Consider the following 24,240-nt stretch of genomic DNA (forward strand, 5'->3'; position numbering starts at 1 on the left):
GAACGAGAACTTCACATCTTGCAAACGCACTTCAAACAGTAGGCCTACATTTACCACAATACATCATCGTTTTGAAATAAAAAAAAGAGCCTGTGATGTTTTCTTGTAGGAGCCAGAAAGTTATTTAACGTATAGCATTTGCCTTTTGCACACTTTAGATGTTCCTCTGTATCTTTATCATTCTTGAAAAATGTCTAGTTAGCTAGTTAGTTAGTCAATTAAAGTCAACGTAACACATGGTTGATGTGTGCTAGATGTTTTCACACACTTCTTGTGGACACATCAGGTGTATCAGTTACACTGGAAAGCGGTAGATGGCAGAGTTGACCTGCATGTTGCTCAGCCCCTGTCGCTATAGATCACACGTCGTCTCAACGTCTGTCAGGTATGTTTCTACTTCAAACGTGATAATGACTTGTTAGAAATAATACATCCAACTAATGTAAGCCTGTTCATCTTGATGTAGGTGTAAGACCGTTGTGATTGGAAAAAAGTTACTTCCTCAGATATCTTTGAGGATGACCTTCAAGTCTTCAAACTTCCACATGTTTTCTAAGCCATGGCTGTCAGGTGAGTTTATAGCTGAGTCTAAATGCAGCACATTGGATTGGGAATGTAGAAATAAATCCTTGAAGTGTCCCCCTCTCTGTCACGAATCAGTGCTCGGCTATCTGTAATGATTTTATGGCACTTTATCAGTCTACAACCACATGTTGCATTAGGTCAGTGAACAAACAACACTGCCACGTTGGAACCATTTGTTTCTCCTCTGGAAGCTCTCCAACACATCTGACTCATTAATTGAAGGTGCACTTTGTAGTTTTGGGGATAATGTCATCATTAATTGATTTTCATAAGCATACAAACTTAGAAACAACACCATTTTATACATTGTTTTACGTTTGTACATATGTCCAGGACCCTTCTAAGTAGCCACCTTTATATCTTCATGACAGCTTAATGACAGCTTGTTATTCAGTTAATGGGAATACAATAATAGAATAGATAACTCTGAGCTATATTATGAATATTATAAAATCTTACCTATGTGAGTTTGAATTACTTTTAAAAAACAACAGATTGCGCCTTTGAATGGTACCATTTTGTTATTCAGATGATCCCATTCATTCCCTCCAAAAACTCCAGTCTTATAACGAAAGATGTAAGGTACAAAAGCAGAAAATGCGATGTAAAAATAGACCTTGAGATTTATTAATTCATCTTCACATTGTAAGGCGAAATAGTGCCTGTGTTTGTAAGGCAGTACAGGCTACAAGGCACACTTTATTCCACCAGTTAAACCACAACAAAGTACTAAACAAAAAATATAATATATATTTTTTTAAAAACCAATACAACATATTATTGGGAAACTTCCTCAGCATGTGTGCTCGTGACTTTTACAAAGTGGCACCACAGACTTCACAAAATGTACCAAGATTTCTTGGTGTGAATTGCAAATGTTCCTACTGTAAATATGCATTTTTCCAGTACACAAAACAAACCAAATATTTTTAGTCCTGTCACAGAGGATTTCAAATAGATTCCCTCAAATGCTGAAGTCGTTCAAGGGATTTCCTTCAGCTTTGATGAGATGACATCTTCAAAGTTGCTACTGAGAGTTGTCACTAATGAACATGAAATAAAATACTGTGCAACACTAGACACATGACATCGTAAAGGCCTGTTGTAACATTCATGAAATACTGACATGATCCCGTCACCATGTCTAACATCAGCCTTACTGAACACACACTGAGGCCACGCTGAAGGAAGTGATATAACCCAATAATAAACTATATATACAACAATGCGTTTCTACGTGTCGATCTTACAGAACAACAGCACGACTGAGAGTTTGGATGCTTCTAGTTTTGTCTGGCATTCGCTGCTTTGTGGAGCTCGACTGCAGCTGCGTGTGTGAAACAATAGATCCCTGAAGAAAAAACTGCAATCTGCAAGGAACATCATTGTAATTACATTCTACGTACACAGCTAGGACTTAACAGCTTCAATGCTGATTGTGTATAAACTTACATATAAAGACCCTGGTTTAACACAATAAAAAAAAAAAAAAACTGAAGGATTTAAGGATGCAGAGGGTTGTTAGATGGCCTCTTGCTTTGTAATAGTAGGCTGAGGGATGGAGGTTGGCTGCTTGGGCACGGTGGCTATGACCCCCTGTGCCATTTTATAATGTTCTGAGCTGGAGGCAGTAGGCGGAGACGGGATCGGGGTTTCAGGAGTGGCTGGAAAGTAGAACACAGAAGAACAGGAGCAGGTCAGAGTCAGAAACTGCAGCATAAGCGGGTGTATATTTACCATTACTCGGTGGTATAACATGTCTCGGGGCAACATAATTTTCAGATAAGGAGTAAGCACTTTTGTGAAATTTCTCAGCGCATTAAACATGTTAAGAAAGAATAACAGAAGTTCCCTTTGACAAAATAAGCCAGATTAGTTTCCATGAAGAATTTAGAGGATTATTCTGCCGAGCCTGTTTGTCCTTCCAGCTACCTGACTAGGCTGCACATGGAGCTGGGCGAGGAGAAATATCTGACGCTCTCTCCTAATTAAAATATCATTGATTTCACTTCCCTTGGAATAATACGTTCCCAGCTCTTCTACTGTAGGTGGCAATGAACAAAAACCTCAGTACATTTAAGACAGAGAACTGATCTCCGATTGTCCTTCACATTTGGCACTGATGTGTTTTGTACTTACAGATTTGACCATTATGAATCGGCGTTGGCATGTTGTTGGACACTATAACATTGCTGCTGAGGTGCTCCTGAACCAGGTGAGGGTGCAGAGAGTGAGGTGCATGTGGAGCCTCATTGGCAGAACCTGAGGAAAGAAACACACAAAAATACGGTAAGTCTTCATTCATTAGAGAGTATCTGACTGCAGAAGGAACACCACAGTCTTCTCTAGTGTCTATATAGTAAATACAATGTGGATTCTGTATATTGGCCCATAGTTTTTAGGGTTGTTACCTTGGACCTTTATAGAACTACATAGTGAACCCAAAGAATTTTTAGCTCCCTGGTTTACTTCCTGGTTATGTGGCTCACTAAAATGTTCCTGCTCAGTCGACAGACATTACACTGTGATGATGTCACACATTTTTAAAAAGCTTTCCTCAGCTTAAGAAAAACCTCCATTGATCAAAGATTCATAATAGAGCGAGTCACAATTGATCTTGCTTGATGTCCTGTTGACATTTATTTTATTTATTAATTTATTTATTTATTTGCTTTTTTGGGCAGCAAAGGACTTTTTTTTTGCTGCAGTACCCGCACAATTGGAAGCAGCCGGTCTGTCGCGCACTCATTGGTTCCAAAGAGCTCACCTCCGAGGAGCATTTCCTGCAGCAGGTTGTCGATCTTGGCCATGCCGAAGAGTTTGACAAACTGGATCTGTTCGATCATCTGCCAGGTGATGCTCTGTAGCGTCGGCAGCAGCAGGAGCAGCTCCCCGAAGCGGCCCCGGGAGTCGTACTGCCTGTCGTTGATGTAGTCTTCCAGGCTGACCTGGACCTGGTATCGCATCCGCTTGATCTTTCCAGGGTCACTGAGACCTTTAGCATCTGGGGGCAAATGAAAGCGGGGGATGTTTACAGAGAGCAGTGAGTTGTTGGGAGGCGTCTCGTTATTATTGGCTTGAAAAGTTGCTAACACAATTTCTGTGGTAGTACCTGGGTCGAAGAAAACTATGGCTTTCAAGCAGGCATATTCATTGTCATCTATCTGAAGCTCCTGGAAGGGAAGCACCAGCTCGTCCAGGATTCTCAATGCTACCCTGCCCACCTCCAACTCGGGGCAGTTTCTGGGAATGATGTAGTCATTTCCTGCAGGAGAATCACAGTTTAGAGTGAGATTTAAAAACACCACATTAGAACTTAGTCCTGGGTGAGACAGTGATTTTAGGTTTCAGTGTCTCTACAATTTTTTACCTAATAAGAGGATGTCCTTGTATAGCATGGACCTCTTTGCAGCACCGAGCAAGAGGTGCTCTCCGGCATGAGCTCGCAGCAGCGCCACCTGCAACACAGCAAATTCACTCCTTGGTGGCTGCGTGATGATAAATCAATTACATCTTTAATCCTCTACATGCTGATCTGAAAGTTGTCGTGGGCACTTTCTGGTTCAGTCCCTCCATGTGAAGCTCACCGAGGGAGACAAACCCCGGTGGAAAACACTGGCTTCCTCAACCAATGTAACATCAGCAAATCAGTTACCCGGGCCTGGTGATCACACTGTTAATGATTCTGCACTTTTTTTTTTTTGCGGGGATATAACTTCAAAACCAGCTCATCATATTCTAACTCAGAATTAAAGTACATTAACCACCCTGGTTGAGGAATGTGAGGTTTTAAAGTGATGAGAAAAAAAGTTGTTGTTGTTACACACATTCGAGGAAGGGAAAGGAAAACCAAAATATTTAACTATTATGCACATTAATCTCTTTTTCTGCCATGTTTTTATTCAGAAGAAGAAGCGTCATTGACTCTATACCCATGTGCTCCTGCTGCCCCCACTTTGGTTTTGAGCCGGCTGGTTGATGAGTTACCAGAGTGTCTATACAACTATGTACACTCTGTCTGCGTATGATCCTTACCTGGTCATCCAGGGGCAGGTCACAGAAGGCTGGGATGTACTTGGCCCACTCCACCAGGACCAGCAGCTGCTGCTTCATGGACTCGCACACGTCTGTGATGGTGGCGATCTTTTTGGTCCTTATGTCGCCGTTCAGTATAGGAGCAGGGGAGGTGATCTAGACGGACGCAAGATCGTTACACGCCTTGCCGCAGGTGATCGATCATATTTAGATGTGATATCTCAAGGTGATGCAGTGGGTCTTACCTGTCTTGACAGTACGTCTGCCTGGATGAGTGCATTGATGGATGGTAAACTGCTGTCCTCGTAGCTGGACCTCCTGGTGCTGATTCTGTCTCTTTCATTCTGCACGGCTGAAAACACACACAGATTTATAGCATCGTCATCTGCAGAAGTGTGAGAGAAATAATCGCCATCCAGCTCGTTAAAACAGTGACAAATGTTCCATTATCTCCGTCGCATTCTTGCGCAAAGAATGCAGAGTCATTTAAAAGAAAAATAAGTCTTCCCGGGTCGTCATCTTTATCAGTATATGGCTATTATTGCTCGGAAATGTTTGCTCAGCATAAGCTGGTTAGAGACCTCGGCGCTCCAGGGAGTGAACATTAACAAACTCTCGTGGGGATTGCAACACACTTCAGCCAAGTCGTGTCGATTCAGTGGGGTGGCAGCTCGCGCTCAGTGATTTGCTGATAAAATGGGAAGTTGTGTTTTCAGGAGAGTTTCTCAAAAAAAAACATATAGATTGAGTTTTATAGATCCGGTCAGTTCCTACCTTCTTTCTTCATGCCGGCTCTGAAGCATTTCTTCAGCCTGCAGTATCTGCATTGATTTCGCTTGTCTTTGTCCACGATGCATTGTCTGTTGAATCTGGAAAAAAAAATTAGTTGAGAGAGTTTGTGTTTGTGCTTTCTTAGAGTAAAAAAAAAAAGAGGGTTGAATCAGTGAAGCTATCAGAGCTGCAACGGATGATTGGTCGATTAACCGATTAGTTGATTCACAGAAGGTTAATCTGCAGCAGCTCTGGTTATTGAAGGATTATTTTAATCCATTATTTGAGCGAAAATGTGAAATATTTTGTGTTTTCAGCTTTGTGATTGTGAGATTTGGATATTTTTCTTGAAGATACACTGAATGTTTTTGCATTCTGGACTGCTGGACGGAAAAAAAACACAACCTGTAGGAAATTATAATTGCATTTTTAAACTTTTTTTTATGGATCCAAGAAGAGAATCTGTACATCCATCTATAATGAAAATAACTGTTAGTTGCAAAAGCTAGTTAGTTGTTTTTGCAGTATTTATTTCCGTTTTACTGAAAAAACAGGGCAAGTTTCCATTTTGCTGTGTCAGTGTGTAGTTGTGAACAGTCTCTACTGGTGTGGCCAGATGTGCAGTGCTTTACTTCAGATGTCACATCTGAGAATTTCGCCCCTCCTCAGTCGTGGAGCCGTCCTCACCTGCACGAGTACATGTGGTTTTTGCGAACGCTGCGTCTAAAGAAGCCCTTGCAGCCGTCACAGCTGGACGCCCCGTAGTGTTTGCCTGTGGCTCTGTCTCCACATATGGCGCAGAGGCTGCCCGCCCCCAGGTGGCCGGTGGCGTTCATGTTGGCGCTCTCAGCCGGTGAGGAGTCTGTCACGAGCAGAGAGAGAGAGAGAGAGAGAGGGAGAGGGATAGAAAGTCTCATTAGGGTCAGAGGACTGGCTTTTAGATCAACAGGATGACCTGAAACCAGAGAGATTGTTTTTCTGTGAAAGCTTAATTAATGATTACGGCAGTCAACAACCATCAAGATGTTTTAGGAGAGGTTCGACATCAAGAGGATTGATTTAAGAGGGTGTGAACGGCCGCTGCGATCGGCGCCACTGACGGCTGATCAAACCCAGCCTTCATGAGACGCTCTGAGGATCTGTTACCGGCCTGAGTAGCTCCCACAGAGTCAACAGAGCAAAACTGATGGGATCTTGATTACCTCTGAAAAGGCAATCACTGGAGACAGTTTTTAGTCACCAGGCTGGATCAATCAATCATAGAGTATGTCATGACACATGCTATTGACTCAGAGACGTCGTCATACATTCATACAATAGAGTAGAAACATGGGAAAAACTTGAGTAATGCTCCATGTCAGGCTCCCTTTTTTCTTTTTTTTTCTCGTTGGGAATTTTAGAATCAGGATCACGTTCAAACTTCATGGGAGACTGCATATATAAATAAGTTGGTGTCATTGTGAGCACCTCTCGAAAAACTGGACCCCTTTTTCTTCCCTTAAGGTTCTGTGGGAAAAGACCGTTTGTAACAGGAGATGAAGGATCGTGACACTCAAACTACTGCTTCATCAGGAGATGAATATCAGACCCACTGTAATCAATCTGACACCGCATCAGTCTACAGGCTGAAACAGGCTCAGATTGCACCAACCAGATGACCCGGGCGCATCGAGGACTGAGCCGAGTCTCGTAAATCAAAAGTCCCTTAATGTTTCACTATTGCACCCAGAGGTGATAAAGGAAGACCACTGAACAGGATCATCCCTCTGCGAGCACGAGCAGATGGACAAATGACCCCTTTTTATCACTCCGTGCCAGAACTCCCCTCTGTCCGCTCCTGACCAAAGTTTTAAATCAGTAAAAGTTTCAAAGTTCAACGCCCGAGCTGCATATATGTGACTCACCTGTGCCCAGTGGGAGCACTTGCATGTTTTCGAACTCCAGTGTAGTATAGGCTGGGTCCAGAGCCTCGCTGTAGTCTGCCATGTCCATGTCTGCCGGCGCTTTGGACAAACAAATTCTCAACTACCTGACAGTGGGGCAGAAAGACTTGTCCAAGAAGCTAATGTGCCCCCCTCCTCCTCCTCCTCCTCCTCCTCCTCATCCTTCCCTTCACACACCCCCAAACACCTCCACTAACCCCCCCTCCTACCACACTTTTTTTTTTTTTTTAAGCCTTGCTCCGCCCTTTAACAAGGTAGCTCCCAGGCCCAGTTGAGTGTGATGGGGACCTACTGGTGTCAGATAGGAAACCAGTGACTGACAGCCGACCTCCTTCTCCTCCTTCCCTCGTGCTGCTAACCAGAGGAGAGGTGGAGTGTCTCTCTGGTTGATGGTTAACCAGCCCCTTCAATGGTGAATCACAGGGTTGTTTTTTTTTTTTTTTTTTTGGGGGAAGAGATAGCACAACTTTGATAGCTACCATCTCGTCTGGGTCCTCCGTCAGTAATGGATTAACAATTCTTCCACGAGAGCAATATCAGCTCAACCCTCTGCCAAATCACTGCCCCGCCACTTTAAACCAGTTCATTTTACAGCGGACACTTTATGTAGCATGCTGGTATCACATGCACGCAAATTATACAGCCCGCCCGCGTTACGTTATAAAGACAAAATGAAGGCGCAGCTCAGCTTCATGTGTCTGCAGAGAGACCAACGGTGTCCTGTACTTCAGTATTTCCATTTTATGTTACTTTATACTTCCACTCATCTACATTTCACAGGGAAAAATTGTACTTTTCACTCCACAACATTTATCTAACAGCCATGGGGGAATTATGAGACAAAGGGCCCCTACATTCAGTGGTGGATTCTTATTAAATACATTCATTATTCCATGAGCCTCACATGGTTTCATGTAATTTTATGACGCGATCAGTTAATCCAGACTCCAAAAAAAACACATTTTCTTCCTTACGGTTCAATTCGTAAGATACTGGATTACTGAGTCTCATTCCTAACTCGTCAAATCACTTTCGATATTTTTAAGTAGGTGGCCCGGCCCGACAGAACAACCAAAAACATCAGTATTTGACGGGTTTAAAGCTGCACTTAGTTATCAACTGTCTTACAAATTGGACCTTTCAGTGCTAACCCTAAGTGCAAATTCTAGTTTTTCCATTTTATGCAGCTGTGTACTTCTACCTCACTTCATCTTAGAGGCAAATGTTGTGCTCCTGCATTTATTGTCACAACTCGAGCCACTTTTCAGTCATTTAAATGTGGTGGTTTTGACTTTGTTCCTTCATGCATCCCACTTCTTAAACTGGATAAACGATTGAAAGGTCTTGGAAAATATAAAATGTAAAACGTAGCCTCACAAAGTCGAAAACACCACCGACAGTTTGACTTTATAGAGGTGTGGTTTTCACAGGACAGCCAGATTACAAACATATCTTACAGAATCAGATTTATTGCTGTAGATTAAACGACCCAGCAGTATGAATTTGTTGAAATGAGCTGAACCTTAAACATCTACAGCAATAACATGACACATACACATTAATGCAGAAGTAATGTTAATCTAAAAACATCAGATATGAAAGGAAAACACTGACAGGGAACATTTTACTGAACAATAAATATTTTTTCCTGAACCTGAACTTCAATCAAAAAGCTCCCTGCAGCAGCAGATCTACACAGACACCACGCTGCATGGATTTTATTCAGAATACTAAGATATTGTAAGAAAGCCTGAGGTAGAAGTTCTGCCATCGTGAAACAGAGCTGCTCTGCTGTCAAACTGATTTGAATTATTACAATGTATTATTATTACTACTATTAATTTCACTGAACTTCAAACAAAATAAATAAAGTGCTTATTTTAAGCTAAAGCATCAATTTAAATCATTCAGTCATATTGTAATAATACAAATTTAACACTCTGAAAGGATCCATTCTGTAGAATAAACCCTTTTGACTCTTCAAGTACATTTTGTTGAAAATACTTCAGTAAAAGACATAATGGTACTTTCACTTCAGGAAACATTCTCAATACTTCTAAATCATCTGTCATCTGTCATATTCAGACCTACTTCCATGTGTAATTACATCGCTGGTTGATCCGAGTTAATTCTCGCATAATTAACAAGAGAAATAACTCTCGCTAAAGCAAAGTGATGCCTTTAAGTAAAAGACTTCATTGTTTGTGAAAATGCAACATGCACGTGAGGCTGATCCAAAAGCTCAACGCTTGCAAATGGTAAGTTTCTGTAGCCTCTAAATCAATCACTCACACAAAATGTGCTGCCTGAAATGTGTAGAGGACATACCTGACACAAAACTTAATTGTGTTGTGATGGAGCGTAGTGCATAACTAAACATAACAGATAAATGGTTTGGTACGGACGCAAATTTCATCCACTTAGAAGATATAAAAAGTCTCCAGAATCACTATGTCTTAAAAAAAGAAATCCACATTTGCAAAAGTTTGGTAGCCAATGACGTATGACATTAAACGACTGTTCCTCCAGGAACAATCTTTAAAGGAATTGTTGTGATCTGATTTAGATTTTTCGCATGTGGAACAAAAATTATCACATACGGATTAAAACATGTCTCATCAATAATACTTTATTTTAAGTCCCCTTATTATTTTCATAAGCATATACACACTTGAAATATCTTTTTGGAACACACCCTTCAATATGTATTAAAAAAACTCCATCCACTCACGAAGGTCAAGAGATGAAAATGAAATCTCCAGACAAAATCTAGCAAGTGGACAATCGCGTGAGTTGGACATTTTTGATCAAACTACTGAACATTCAATCTCATTGTGTCCGTCATTAATTTTGAGCACATTATAAACCCATTTTAGAGTAGTTAAAAGGATGAGTTGTGTTGCAGTACTTTCTTAAACAACTGAATTAGATGGGGAAACAAATGCAAAATGGCTCCATACGTATTGTCTGGTGTAACTAAGTCTACAGAAGCCCTGACATCCTGAACTGATTTGAAAAGACGTTATTTACACCCATTTATACCCACTTAGGTTTTTGCTTAGCAGCTACAGTGAATAATTTGTCATAAAAAAGGGTATAAATGGCGCGCAGGTGGTGGAGTGGTTAGAGCGCATGCCAAAGACGCAGCCGACCCCGGTTCAATTCCGGCCGGAGGTCCTTTGCTGCATGTCACATCCCCCTCTCTCTCTCCCATATTTCCTATCTGTCTGCTGCTTAATAAAGGTGTCTATGCCAAAAAAACCTTAAAAAAAAAAAAGGGTATAAATAACGTCTTTTCAACTCAATTTGCGTTCTGGAGACTTCCAGCGACATAAGTGCATCGTGGCATTTCTTTACGTTTTAAAAAATGTCCCCAGCAACTATGTTTTGCTGTGAAGCTCCAGAAATGTTTAATGAACTACAAAACTTCCCCTGATTTTCCATCAGCTTGGGGGGGCGAGTAGATCTTCTAAATATATGCAATCATAAATCCATAAAGATAATTACAGCTTTGTTACAATGTGATAACGATCCAGGGTTGTAACTGTGACGCCTATATTAATAATTTACTTGTATCTGCTTCCAACTACATTATATCATCCAGTGTTTATCTAATCCTACATATGAAATGATCCAGTTCCTGCATATGAAATCTAACATTGGTGTTAAAGGACATATGCTTTTAACTTTTTTGGGTGTCCTGAATGTGACTGTTTTCAAAAATAAATACTCTGCTTGCGCAAAAGTGGGAGTCTCTTGCATGTCACACAGCAAACAGTAGTCTTGTATTTGAAGAGAAAGTGCCAGTACATAGCAGTAGGTCAACGATCCCGAGTTCAGCCAGACCTCAGAAGCAGTAAACCCCATGTAGGTGAACTTGTTAACCATACACTCAAATTATACTGGGTGCACATAAAATTATTTTTCTTCCAGCAAGCAAACACCGTAACATTCCCAGAGGCTCCTGTGCGTGATTGATCTCCTCAGTGATTAAATATCTGACAGAAACCTCTCTGACAGTAATCCAATCAGAATTGAACATCGAGGTGATCAACCTTTTGATCAAACAGGATCATGGGTTTGGATTCATTGATCTTGGATGTCACAGTAGGTAAACGCTGTGAGGATCTTCAACAAACCTAATTAACTCAATGGAAAGTACGCCAGTGATCAAGTAATGATTAGCAGCTTTTTTACACACTCTTGCATCAAACGCAGCTCCAATCTGAGCATGTTGTTTCTCTTGTGCGCGCAGAGGTCACCCGTTACGACATCTCTTCACGTTCGATCTGCACTGCTCTTCTGCAATGACCATATTTGCTTAAGTTGGGTGCTGATTTTTTTCTTCTTTTTCTTTTTCAAAGCAGAGCAAGCAGAGGGGGAGGGGAGGGTGAGGATGGGAGAATCAGTGCAGAGCTATGAATGAGTCACTCGGAGCAAATCTTATCTTCCGTGTCATTAAAGCGCTTTTATCGCTGCCCCTCATCTTAAATTTCGGTGAACTCCTCAAGGAACAGTCGTATACAGGACTATAAACCATAATCTGCTCCGTTACAGCTTTCTTAATCACGAACTGACAAACTGTTCTGATGTGTCAGATAGCTCAGCTCCATATTCGCCCATAACTTATCTGCAATTTTGAGGCGGGGGGTTTGTCTTAACATGGTGTACCTTCATTCTCACAGTGCACAGGCTGGATTGACACGTGCAGGAGGTTGTAAAACACAACGAAGGCCGATGAACAGAAAATAGTTGCAGCAGCGTTATAACTTTCTGTCAATGCAGTCACTACATTGGGAGTGTGCCTATGTTCCCACAGCCCTAAGATTTTTTTTTCCAAAATTAGGCTCTATGTTCCCAACATTTCCTTGGGTTAGCCAAACCCTAACCCTTTCCTTAACCTCTAAGCCTAACCCTTAAATTGAAGGGAAATGTTGGAGCACAAGACCTAATTTTGAAAACGTCCTATAAATGTGGGAACATAGGGCTGTGGGAACATAGGGCCTAATTTAAAGAAAAAATCTTAGAAATGTGGGAACATAGGGCCTAACTTTAAGAAAAATCTTAGAAATATGGGAACATAGGGCTGTGGGAACATAGGGCCTAATTTTAAGGAAAATCTTAGAAATGTGGGAACATAGGGCCTAATTTTAAGAAGAATCTTAGAAAAGTGAGAACATAAGGCTGTGGGAACATAGGGCCTAATTTTAAAAAACATCTTAGAAAGGTGAGAACATAGGGCCTAATTTTAAGAAAAATCTTAGAAACGTGGGAACATAGGGCTGTGGGAACATAGGGCCTTATTTTAAGAAAAATCTTAGAAATGTGGGAACATAGGGCCTAATTTTAAAAAACATCTTAGAAACGTGGGAACATAGGGCTGTGGGAACATAGGGCCTTATTTTAAGAAAAATCTTAGAAATGTGGGAACATAGGGCTGTGGGAACATAGGGCCTAATTTTAAGAAAAATCTTAGAAACGTGGGAACATAGAGCTGTGGGAACATAGGGCCTAATTTTAAGAAAAATCTTAGAAACGTGGGAACATAGAGCTGTGGGAACATAGGGCTGTGGGAACATAGGGCCTAATTTTAAGAAAAATCTTAGAAACGTGGGAACATAGAGCTGTGGGAACATAGGGCCTAATTTTAAGAAAAATCTTAGAAATGTGGGAACGTACAGCTGTGGGAACAAAGGGCCTAATTTTAAGAAAAATCTTGGAAATGTGGGAACATAAAAGGCTGTGGGAACATAGGGCCTTATTTTAAGAAAAATCGTAGAAATGTGGGAACATAGGGCTGTGGGAACATAGGGCTGACCCCACTACATTAATAACTTGATTTCTGCCGAAGGTGAAACTTTCAGGTCCTGAAAAAACAATGTGCTAAAGTTAAACATTTGTAAAGATCTTGCTGAAAGGAATAGTAAGAGATTTTGAGAAATGCTTTTATTTCATCTCTTGTGGAGAGTTAATATGAAGCTACAGCTGGCAGCCAGTTAGCTTAGCTCACCACAAACACTGGAAACAGTTAATAGCTTGCTCTGACAAAACCATGGCATTTTTCACTTTGCTTGGATTAAACAAAAGCACCATAACATGTTAAGTAGTGACCCCTAAATGCACCAGTAATCTTTTTTTTGGACAGAGTAAAGTAATTAATTCAGACGCTGATTACTTTTGCATACTAGTCACAGCTTTCACATGAGTCTGTAATGAGGGAGAGGCAGCAGTCTGAGGTTATTTGAATTGATTTGTGTTTTATTCCATGTCATGTTTTTTGTTTGTTTGTTTGTTTTATGGCAGATTCATATTTTCATTATTTTTATCGTAATGTGTCTCAGCACAAAAAGAACTGCTGATAAACAATGGCCGCAGCTGCCATGACATTTACAGCGGCTGTTAAACACATGCTGAATGCACTGGGAGGCTGTCATGTTTAAATGAGATGGACCAGAGAGTGTTGTCTTATAATCAGTCACCCAAACTCCTGCCCCGGGGCTAAAAGTCAAAGGATCGCTGAGACCTGATGTAACACTTGTGTGATTCTCCCCTTTGAAACTTCAAACTCCAGTTTGTGAACAAAGTCCTGTCTATCTTCTGAATAGGAATCTCCGACCACTGACCAAACTCCATTTGCAACCACTGCCTATTTGTACCTTCTCCTCAATGACTACATTTCATTACCCCAAGTCCGATCTCAAAGGCAGGCGTCTGGGAAGCAACACAGTAAAAATTCAAAATACAGGAGCCAGCAGCTGGGAGGAAAAAGACGATCATGTTGGCCGGGAACAGATAATAAGATGAGGAATATACACTGACCGGGGGACTTGCTTTGTTTCTGACTAAGAGAGCAACACCACAGGGGAAATGTGAGTGTTCGTAAAGCCCATCCAGGAGCGTGTTGATGTTGATAAGAGTAAAACAGAAGGAGACAATGTGCTGGCTGCAGCAGATTTGAGGCCAGCAGAAAAAGGCTGCTGCTCTGCTCTCCTGCTGTAGATGGAGGAGATAGGTGAGTAGAGTGTCATGGCAAAGACCTTGTCAACAGATAACTATCTGCAAATAACACAGCTTATGCAAGCAAGTGTGGCCGAGCGCAGGCGGGAATATCATATTTTCTGTGCCACTGGAATATTGTCAATTACTCTCACTGCCTTTAATGACACAGATCGATTTTTAAAGGAGATTAAATTTGCTATTTTTCTTTTTTTTTAAAGAAAACAATTTCGTAATAGCGTTATGTTGGTGTGTCACACGTTGCTGTACCTTTCTCCAGCTTTCATAGTGCAAACTACTTGAGCTTAGAGAAATAGTGTATTTTTAATTTTCCCTGTCAAATAACATCCCTCTGTACTCTGAGTGGAGCTAATGTGTCCTGTGAGGCCTTCACAGCCTCGTAGCTGCAGCCAAATGATGCTCTGTTGTGGTGTTAGGCTCGTCGTTTTTAGGGTTTCTTGCTGAAAAGACAAAGATATAATCACGTTGCCAAACAGAGGCCTTTCAATACTCATCAAAAAGATAAAAATGTTCTGTAAAGTGTTTCATTTTTGGTTTCTCATCAGCCGCATAGTCATATATTAAAGGGATGTTTGACTATGTTTTTAAGAAGATGGTTTCAAATAAATGGAAAATGGCAAAAGAGTTGAAATCAGATCCTTTTTTATGGAACAACAGGAGAGTTTTCATATCGTCCTCACACATAATGACCATTTGCTCTCAGGGTAATGATAAACCACATGTGCCTGTTAAGTTCGTCAGTATCTCGGAGGATTATGGGGTGGTAAAAATTTGTTGAGGAAGGAATATAGTTTTTAGTTTCTTAGTTTCTAAGAGAGAGGCCGCTAGAAATGAACTTTCATAAAGCAACCTTGTAGTTCCCAAACAAGGTCGGTTCAAATACATCTTCATGTCTCGTTTGTTTTATGTTTAAGGCCAAAATAACTCCTCAACACAACGTTTTAAGCTGAAAGACATATTCTGAAGTGTTTTATCTCAAACATGCTTCATCTCATCCAGGCCGGCTGAAAAACTAAAGTAGCCTCTGTGCACCAAATAAGTAAACAATTGCATCAATAAACATGAAGACCCATGCAGGACGTAAATCAATCACAGTCCACGATAAGCCTCTGTAATCATTAACTCTGTTTTTGCTGAGAAGTCATTTTGACTGCTGGCCCGATCACCTCTGTCAGCAGCTCTGCTCTGAGTACTTTTTATCTCTCTGATTCTCTATAGGTCCTTCAGTCATCAGCCAATCAATAGACGTTTAACCTCCACAGCTCGAATAACAAGGCACTAAATATTTATGAATCAGGCGTTATCCTGTCAGTGCAGAGACTAAAATCAAAGAGCCAAGATTCAAATCTGGGTGACTTTAAAACACTCCAACCCATCTGATGATCAGACTGTCTGACTGCATCATGACACTGTTTGAATATTGATTGGTCAGTTTAAACTCTTCATCGGCTCATTTATTTTTCCTCGGTGTTCATTGGCTGCTCTCCTTCTACCTGCTGAGGTCACACGCTGCTCTCTTCTGTTTGAACAAACCAACTCTGACGTCCGATCACGCTCTCATTTCTGACTTCAATGTCACAGGCAAACGTTTTTCTTAGTGGTGGAAGAGTACCCGAATCCCTTTTCTCGATTTATAGAAGCAAAGACCGCAGAGAGAACTCAAATGAAACTCAGTAGAGCGCATATCTCCACCAAGGGCCAACAGTCCCCTTTACTCCAATCAGGCCTTATCAAATATCAAATACAACATTCACTGTGATCGGGACTTTTATTAGGCTCTGCATCATATTGTAGTCAGTCATAGATACCAACCACCTTAAATATGAAAGTAAAGGATCCACAGCAAGAAATGACGCAGCCTGTTCTCGGCCAGGACTCATCATCCATCCAAGTTTTGTGAAAATCCGTTCAGTAGTTTTTGTGTAATCCTGCTGACAAGCCAACCAACAAAACACATAAACTTCTTGGCGGAGATTAAATTGAAAACTCCATTACAAGTTAAAGTCCTCCATCAATATTAAGGTCTTGCAAAAGAACAAAATGTCAGTAATATTTTGACGTGGATTCAAAGTGCAGCTGCAGATGTCTGCAGTGGTCAATGTTGTGGAAAGCTCCCAAAAGTTGTACTTGAATAAGTAACGATATTGTGTTAAGATTTCACCTTGGTTAAAGTGAAAGTCAGCCAGGTGAGTAGTACTTGAGTAAAGAAAGTCAGTCAGAAAGTATCTGATAATACCTGAACTTAACTATCAAAAAATACAAGTAAAAGTAACTTATGCATATTCTGTAAGTTATGACCTATTATTAGATCTGCATTTAAGTGCATTTAACTCAGGTTTTGTATACGTGTAAATTGATTTTTTGTATTTCCTCTTACATATAAAGTGTAAAAACATCGAAAGTCTGGTACATGACTACAGAACTGTAGTTTCCCTCCTGCATTGCCAGCAGAGCAACATGAAATCACCACTTACTGCTGCCATCATGTGGACAAACAGAGTCCACACTCACACAAAGACAACCAGACTAACATTTCACCAATAAACAGCTGAATCACTGAATTCTTCTAATGACATGGAATCCAGCAGTTAGTCTTTAACATTATTTTAACTTAACAAACAAACTTCTTGTTGGCTGATGCCCTTCAGGTTTCTCCTCAATAAAGCAGCTCTTGTAAACAGTCAACGTTCAGAACTTTACTCTCTCAAAAGGCTCTACAAAAACTTCTCTTTTGACAGCAGAAGTAATCCAAAAACACACGACACAACTGCGTTCACTCCCAGCAGCTTTACCTTCCGCAGCTCCGCGGTTTCAAAGCACAAACAGCAGCGTGTTGTTCGCCCCTCGATTCAGGAATAATCTACACGCTAAGTCTCCGCGTTCTCTCCGTTCACCTTTACCTGGGTTGGTGAAGTGCAGCGTCCCATCTTGGCCATACATCCCTCTGAAGGCCGAGCCCTGACAGTGAGCCGGCCAGCTGAGCGAAGGCCCATGAGCCTCGGCGGCTCTCTCCGGCCCGGCCAGGCTGAGGCAGGCTGGGAGGAGAAGCAGGGCCGCTGTTACTGGATAGTGCTGTGTGCCGGGGCCACCGGGCCGGCTGTTAGGGCCCACAACACCCAGGGATAATCCCCTAATGCCTGTCACAATGAGATTTGATTGGAGACTTGAACACTGGGATTAATAGTGTCAAGTGAACAGTGTGTAACGCCGAGCCTCCAAACAGGCTAATTGGGCTTTCTGCCTCTGTTAAACACCAGATATTCTATTACAGAATGGATTATATTTCACTTCATTAGCTGAGGGATTTGTTCAGCGGGACACTTTCTGTATGGCTGCTGTTATATTTATATATTAATCATTTCAACACGTCAAGTTCATGGTGATTTCACAAGGTGACTCTTGGACGAACAAGAGAACACAAAGTGAAAGTAAAAGCAACATTTCGCTGATACAGTCAGACTTTGTCATTACAGGTGGTTGAAACAATGTTTTATTAGTTAATCCAGACAAACATCAAGAAAAAGAAGCAGCAGAATGCAACTTTATTCAGGTGTTATACCTTAGTACAATTTTGGCATACTTCACTTGAGTATCTCCATATTTAGACAATTTGGAGGGAATTTGGAGGGAGAATTTGGAGGGAAATAACACATGATCTAAAAAATATGCAAGAAAGTGTAACTTAACATTTATTTATCATTAATTTATTGAAATTTCTTGTTTGTTTTTATTTTAAGAAAAACACATATTTGCATCTTTGCTCTTGTTTGCAGTCAAATACACAACATGTTAAAGGGACACTATGTAAAAAACTCCAATTTACAATAATAATGAGGTCATAATACATTCCGAAATATTAAATGTTTCCATAACTGAATAAACAAGCTGTTCTCAAAGGACAATAAGGTCCCAGAACACTGTTTGAAGCCAGAAAAGATGGCAGGGTCCGCCACATATAAAAAAAATAAGTTAAACAGTATGAATCTGTTTTGTCCTTTAATGTTTCTTTGTTTATCCAGTCATGAAAACAGAGAGTTTGTTCATTTAGTTTTTTTTGTCAATGAAGACATTTCTCTTCTGATTAAAATGTCGTCCCCAAAACTAAGTACTGCACCTTTAAGGAATCAAACAAAGTGTGTCATTGGATGCACTTAAATTATGTGCTGGTGCACCTAAATGAAGAAGTTAGACACAGCAGTGCAGCAGTGTGAGGAAACTGTCTCCTTACTCCTCGACACACTTCAGGTGGGTTGTCATGGCAATAGCATGGCACAAGCTACAGGTAAAAAGTCAAACTGAGAATGATGCAGTGTGTTTGTATGTTTTCTGTGTTTTTAAGTCCTGCACAACACATGTGGCTATGTGTGAATTGTGTGTCCTGGATGTATTTGTGCCCAAAGTTGTTATAATCCATCCATCCATCCTCTCTGAGAGGAGCCTGCAGCTGTTGTACAGATGGAAACTGTTGATTCAGTTATGATAAATATAATACAGTACTCTAAAACCGCAGGTCAAGTAACTGTGTTAAAGTCCAAACTAAAGAAGTTCAGCATGTCTCAAATTACACTTTTCAATTACTTGAAATAAGGTGTTAATAAGTTCTGTAGAAGTCTATAGAGTGGTGTAGTTATGACATCCTTCAGTCGGCTGTTTCTGAATTTGATTTTTGAATATTGCCAAAAATAATCTCCATGGCAAACACAAGCTTATGATACTTACAAGTTATCAGCATTGAAATGGTTTGCATTATTTTTAGGGGGCAGAATTATTCACAAAACGCAAAGAAAATAACAGTTATGTGACGTCACAGAATAAATAATCAAGTAATCAACTAATTTTGTGATATGTAATATGTTCTGTGTATGTAACGGTGACAGGGTCTATTTTTCATTATGAGTACTTTTGCTGATTAAACTAATAGTATTTTTTAGTGTTTTTTAAGGTGTGATATTGCTGTTTTTATTGAGGTAAAATATATCAATACTTCTTCCACTTCTGCCTTCAGTTAAAACGTTTTTTTTTTTCTAATTTCAAACTCACACACTTGCATTTAAAAAAAACATAAATGCAATGCTTTGTTTATAACCCATCTTGTGTTTTCTCATGACTTGTCTTCATCTTGGTCCACACAGCAGCTGTATTATAAAAAGATGTTGTGTTTGTTCATTTCTAACCGTTAACTCTGTCGTCCCTGTATATTACTGAGGGATCGGGCCTCTCGTGACCCACTGTCGAGTCATTCAGCTCTGTGGGCAAACAGATATCTTGCGGGGGAGCTGCTGAACGGCTGTTGTCATGTTTACATTCACCAAGCGATTCTGCCAACAGCCGCGCTCGAGAGTTTGTCCAGGTTGTGACCGTTGAGCAATCAATCCCATGTGTGTGACACGAAGTTGTGTGTGTTGTGCGAGCTAAACTGTAAGTGAAGAGGAAGGTTTGTAAGTTCGTCAGCGGAGCCTCAAGGAAATAAAAGTGAATTCTACCAGAAAAAGCTCAGATTTTTGCCACGCTTGCCTCTAATCGTCACGTTAAAGAAGCATTCGTTTGCACGACATGGAAATAGAAAGAGTGCATAACATTTGCACAGCTCGTTTAGACGTGATGTCAGCATGTTTTGAGGCCAACTGAACGGTGATTTGCAGTTTGTTTGGACAAAGAAGCATAGTATAACTCGATCCAAGTCAGAAGGGGCTTAGTGCAGGCGGCTGCCAAAGAATGTATTTGTAACATAAATGTCCTGGTTTTGGAAGATTTGTTCAGCGTATCCTGCGGAGGGTAAACAAATCCTTCAGAAAATGTTGCTATTGTACTCGGAAACAGTGAAACTCAGTGATTTGGCCTGAGGCGAGACAATTTTCGTGTCATGAATGAAAGAGGTGCCTAATCACGGATCAATCCAAGTGTCACTTGTTTGAAAAGAGGAGGCGTGTAATAACTATCCAAACACTGCGTACGGTCAAAATAACAAACACTGCATCTGCATAGCGTGCAGCTGTTTAAAACCAAAAACAACAATATGTTAGTCGGCCTATGATACTTTCAGTCTTGCCTGCTCTGCCTGTTCCCACTTAAGATGTGAATTTTGGAAAAGAGGTCATGATTATATAACACGATGTTTAAAAAAAAAGGCACTGTAGCTTTTAGAAAACGCCACACAAACAGGAGTAAATAGTACTTTTGTTGGGGGACTATTTTTAGCAGCGGATTAAACCACATTTGGAGCTCAAGTGAGTATTAACGGCGGTGCAGTGCAGCAGGTGGAGTAACTCAGAGAAACAAACCCATCGCTCTCAGGAAGAGACTGTTCAGCCACAGCAGTCGATTTTTCTTTATCACCTCTCTCTCAGTTTTGCCAGAGCTTTGTAAAAAAAATGAATTTGCATCTGCACATCCTGCTGTGACATGCAAATGCTGCAGTGACCACTGGAGTGAGAACTAAACCCCCCCCCCCCGTCAACCGCCGTGTGAGAGGTTACAGTGAGACAGAACTTGAGTATCTCCATTCTATTAATCTATACACTTCTTCTTCTAATGTTTCCGCCACTACATTTATTTGGCACATACAGTGACTAACTGGCTTGTGGAGTAATAGAATACACGTAACAGAATTATGTCATTACAGATACATTCAGTCGAAAAAGGGGGATTACTAACAGGATTACAGTTTTAGGATACAGAATGAAACACTGGTCTGTAACCGTGCACATGTGCACACATGACAACACGACAAGTGTGTTTTCTAACTTGTGTATCAGGATGAAATAAAAGTTATCTTATTGATATTTCTTTTCTCTGGTCTTTATTTGCACATGTTTGGTATTAAGGTAATCCAAAAGCAACAGGAAGTAATCAGGTTTAATATTGCGATGCTTGGATTACATTTCTGACTTTATTATTTAACAGGTAGCTTCATCAGAATACATTTTCAAAGTAACTCTTCTCAGCCTGCTAAAACCAACATGATACAGTTGTCTGATATGATGCAGTACAGCGTTACTACTGGTACTGTTGTAACTACATGGACGAACTAGAACTTTGAAACGCTCTCACATATCTGTTAGTGGATGAAAACAGATTTATATGATAATCTGTAATGAGTTCTTTTACTTTTAATACATTCAGTTAATTTTAACTGAATGTGAACTTACAGTGGTGGTATTCATAATACTGATAAGATGATATTAACACAAACACAAAAATGCTATTCATTTTTTATTCATTATTTAAGCCATCTTTAGGGAATATAAAAAAAAAACAATCAATGACGGCTTATTTCTGTCCTCATTTGAATTTCCTCCACAAAATTACAAAGTGTATCTTTAAGTAACATTTTCAACTTTAACGTGTAATAGAGTATTTGTAGCCTCATTTCTGCATACATCAAACATTTAGCACAAAATCTTTTATTTAAAAAGCACATGTTACACTTGGAGGATATGATGCCATACTACACTGCTAATCTACCGAGTAGTGACAAACTACAACATTAAAATGTTCTCAGATGTATCCGTTAATGATGAAGACGGATTCATATAACATTCGTTGATAATTACAGATGGTGAGCCACAGGATACGATATGATTCACGATACGTAGCCAACGATAACGATTGTATCGCGATATCACGATACAGCGATTCTGCAATAATCGATACATTGCAAGGCATCATCCCACAAAACACCACGTTATGTCTAAGTGGAGAATACAAAATACCCTTCAAAGGGAAAGTGTAGGAATTGTTTATTTATTGATGTATTATGGTGTCAGTTTCGCAGGATTTGACAATAACTGAGATGAAATAACGTACAAAAGAGTGTGCGTGCTTCTTCATCACACACACTGACTGCAACCTGTCTGTGTTCACAACTGCCACCATTCTAATGTTTAATAAGAATATCGATATTTGGCGTCAGCGCGTCAATAATCACATATTCACATCCCACTTTTGAAAAGATCCATTCTGTACTTTAACTCTTTCAGTACATTCCACTTGACAAAAACAACATTTTGAATGCAGGACCGTCATTTGTAAGAGTGTTTTTAGACCATCCTACTTTTACTAAAGTGATGGATCTGAGTACTTCTGCACCACCGACAGTAAAAGTATATCTGACATCATCCACCGACGCAGCCTCTCAAATCGGCTGCACCAACAACAACTACTTCAATACTCTTGATACTACAGGGACATTTTGCTTGACGATACAGCTGCACCGTTACTTAAGAAATTACTTTGAATGCAGCATTTGTAAAGCAAGCATTCTGATCTCTTTTTCCATCACTGAGAATAGAAATACATCTGACTTCATCAGCCTACGCAGCTTCTCAAAACTCCCCCACTTCGTATCAGCTGCACCGAAAAAAACATCATGTTCAAATCCTCCTGTAAACCCCCCGTCAGCCTCCAAGTCCTCTGCTACGACATCTCAAAACCTCTGGACCATCATCACCACCAGGCCCAGCTCCCATGGCCTGTTTAACAACCTCCATATCTCTGACACACCTCCTGGATTACGGCCGTGTGAAAAAGGCAGACGCAAATGGCGAAGACGTTGTCCGTCAGGATCTGTCGTGATCCGGCAGAGCGGCGGCTGCTGCCACAAAAAGACAGAGAAAGCCAGCAGCTGCCACACTCAACCTGTTTGTTTTACACTGGACATTAAAACCAAAAAAAATAAAAAAGTGTGTACTCACCAAATGGAAGTTCCATACTTGAACTGACTGGCGTGTTTACATTGACCATGTCGTCCTCTGCCTCCTCTCAAGCATGAGTTTTTAAATCCACTTTTTTTCTTTTCCTCCTCAAACGCAAGATGTAAAATGTGGAAGTTTGGCGCAGGGTGCTGTAGTGTGAGAAGGGTGTTGTTGGTGCAAGGTAAGGCCGGTGTTGCCGCTGTTATCTTATTGATTTTCCTAATCTGGGCAAATGTGGGTGGGGAGGTTAAACAGTAACCAGGCTCGTATGGACACCAATCTATATAGCAGCTGTAACTAAGGCAACATGATGATAGAAACTCAAATAGACATAAAGTTATCGTGTGCTTTTTCCCTTCTTTCTCATCACCAAACAGCCATTTCTCCAGATACAGATTAGGAATGACTAAGAGCACTGAATAAGAAAACTGAGTTTATACAAAAAGGAGAGAGAAAGCTGGAGAGTGGGGAGGGACATGAAAGACGGAGAGGAGTGGAGAATGTACTGAGGGTGGCAGCCAGCAAACGCTGTATGGTGAGTGACGTCATCGGTTTTGTTTTGACTGAGAGGAAAAAAAGTAATATAGTGCCGAGCTTGTCAGGGACAGAATTAGGCCCGAATCACCTGTGGACGCCCACTGAAATCTAATTTTAAAACATTGTTTCCACAGTGCACCAGCAGAGAAATGGAAAACCTCAGTCGTGTTTCACTTTAAATGGCGAGTTTACATCATTTCATAGATTATTCTTCAAAATATTGATGGTGTTTAACATGATTTATGTCAAGATTAAGAAATCAAATATTGTCACATCACTTGTATTTTATGTGAATTATAGTCTAGTTATTATAGTGTATCTTATTTTTTAAAACATGAGTTGAGATGAGAGAAACTGCACAAATATGAAGCTACAGCAAAGAGACAGTTAGCTTATCTTAGTTTACCTTAATTTAGCTTAGCTTAGCATAAAGACTGGAAACAGAGGCGAAAGCTAACCTGTCTCAGTCCAAAGGTACAAGCGGGGCGACCAGCACCTGTAAACCTCACTAATTAAAATATTATTTCTTGTTTAATTAACTTTATCTTGAAATATTTCTTGAACAAAATGTGTTTGTTTGTTTTCAATTCAGATTAAAAGCATTTGTTTTTCTACCAGACCTTCAGGACTTGAATACCGTCTGCACTTGGATCAGATCA

The 24,240-nt window shown here is 40.4% G+C and overlaps 1 protein-coding gene across 3 annotated transcripts; it reads right to left on the minus strand.

Annotated features, from left to right (window-relative positions):
• Nucleotides 1-1,190: 1,190 nt before the first annotated feature.
• hnf4a (hepatocyte nuclear factor 4, alpha) lies at nucleotides 1,191-23,181 on the minus strand. Of its 3 annotated transcripts, none has more exons than XM_030424336.1 (10): nucleotides 23,045-23,181; nucleotides 6,079-6,253; nucleotides 5,395-5,489; nucleotides 4,866-4,972; nucleotides 4,621-4,776; nucleotides 3,956-4,043; nucleotides 3,698-3,850; nucleotides 3,353-3,589; nucleotides 2,725-2,847; nucleotides 1,191-2,249 (listed from the first exon to the last, which is right to left on the minus strand). In XM_030424336.1, the coding sequence occupies exons 1-10, from the start codon at nucleotides 23,091-23,093 to the stop codon at nucleotides 2,107-2,109; spliced, it is 1,326 nt and encodes a 441-aa protein (XP_030280196.1). In that variant the 5' UTR covers nucleotides 23,094-23,181; the 3' UTR covers nucleotides 1,191-2,106. The 3 variants fall into 3 exon arrangements, with proteins under 3 accessions (XP_030280196.1, XP_030280197.1, XP_030280195.1); XM_030424337.1 differs by lacking the exon at nucleotides 23,045-23,181 and adding an exon at nucleotides 17,252-17,432; XM_030424335.1 differs by lacking the exon at nucleotides 23,045-23,181 and adding an exon at nucleotides 7,296-7,451.
• Nucleotides 23,182-24,240: the final 1,059 nt, after the last annotated feature.

Source organism: Sparus aurata, chromosome 7 (genome assembly GCF_900880675.1).
Source record: "Sparus aurata chromosome 7, fSpaAur1.1, whole genome shotgun sequence".
Taxonomy (NCBI): Eukaryota; Metazoa; Chordata; class Actinopteri; order Spariformes; family Sparidae; genus Sparus; species Sparus aurata.

Excerpts from the sequence above, each read along its gene's own strand:
- hnf4a (XM_030424335.1), bottom strand. The coding sequence starts at position 7,383 with ATGGACATGGCAGACTACAGCGAGGCTCTGGACCCAGCCTATACTACA. Across the intron at positions 3,590-3,697 it reads CATAGTTTTCTTCGACCCAG|ATGCTAAAGGTCTCAGTGAC; the intron begins GTACTACCACAG and ends ATTTGCCCCCAG. Across the intron at positions 2,848-3,352 it reads GCAGGAAATGCTCCTCGGAG|GTTCTGCCAATGAGGCTCCA; the intron begins GTGAGCTCTTTG and ends TTCTTTCCTCAG.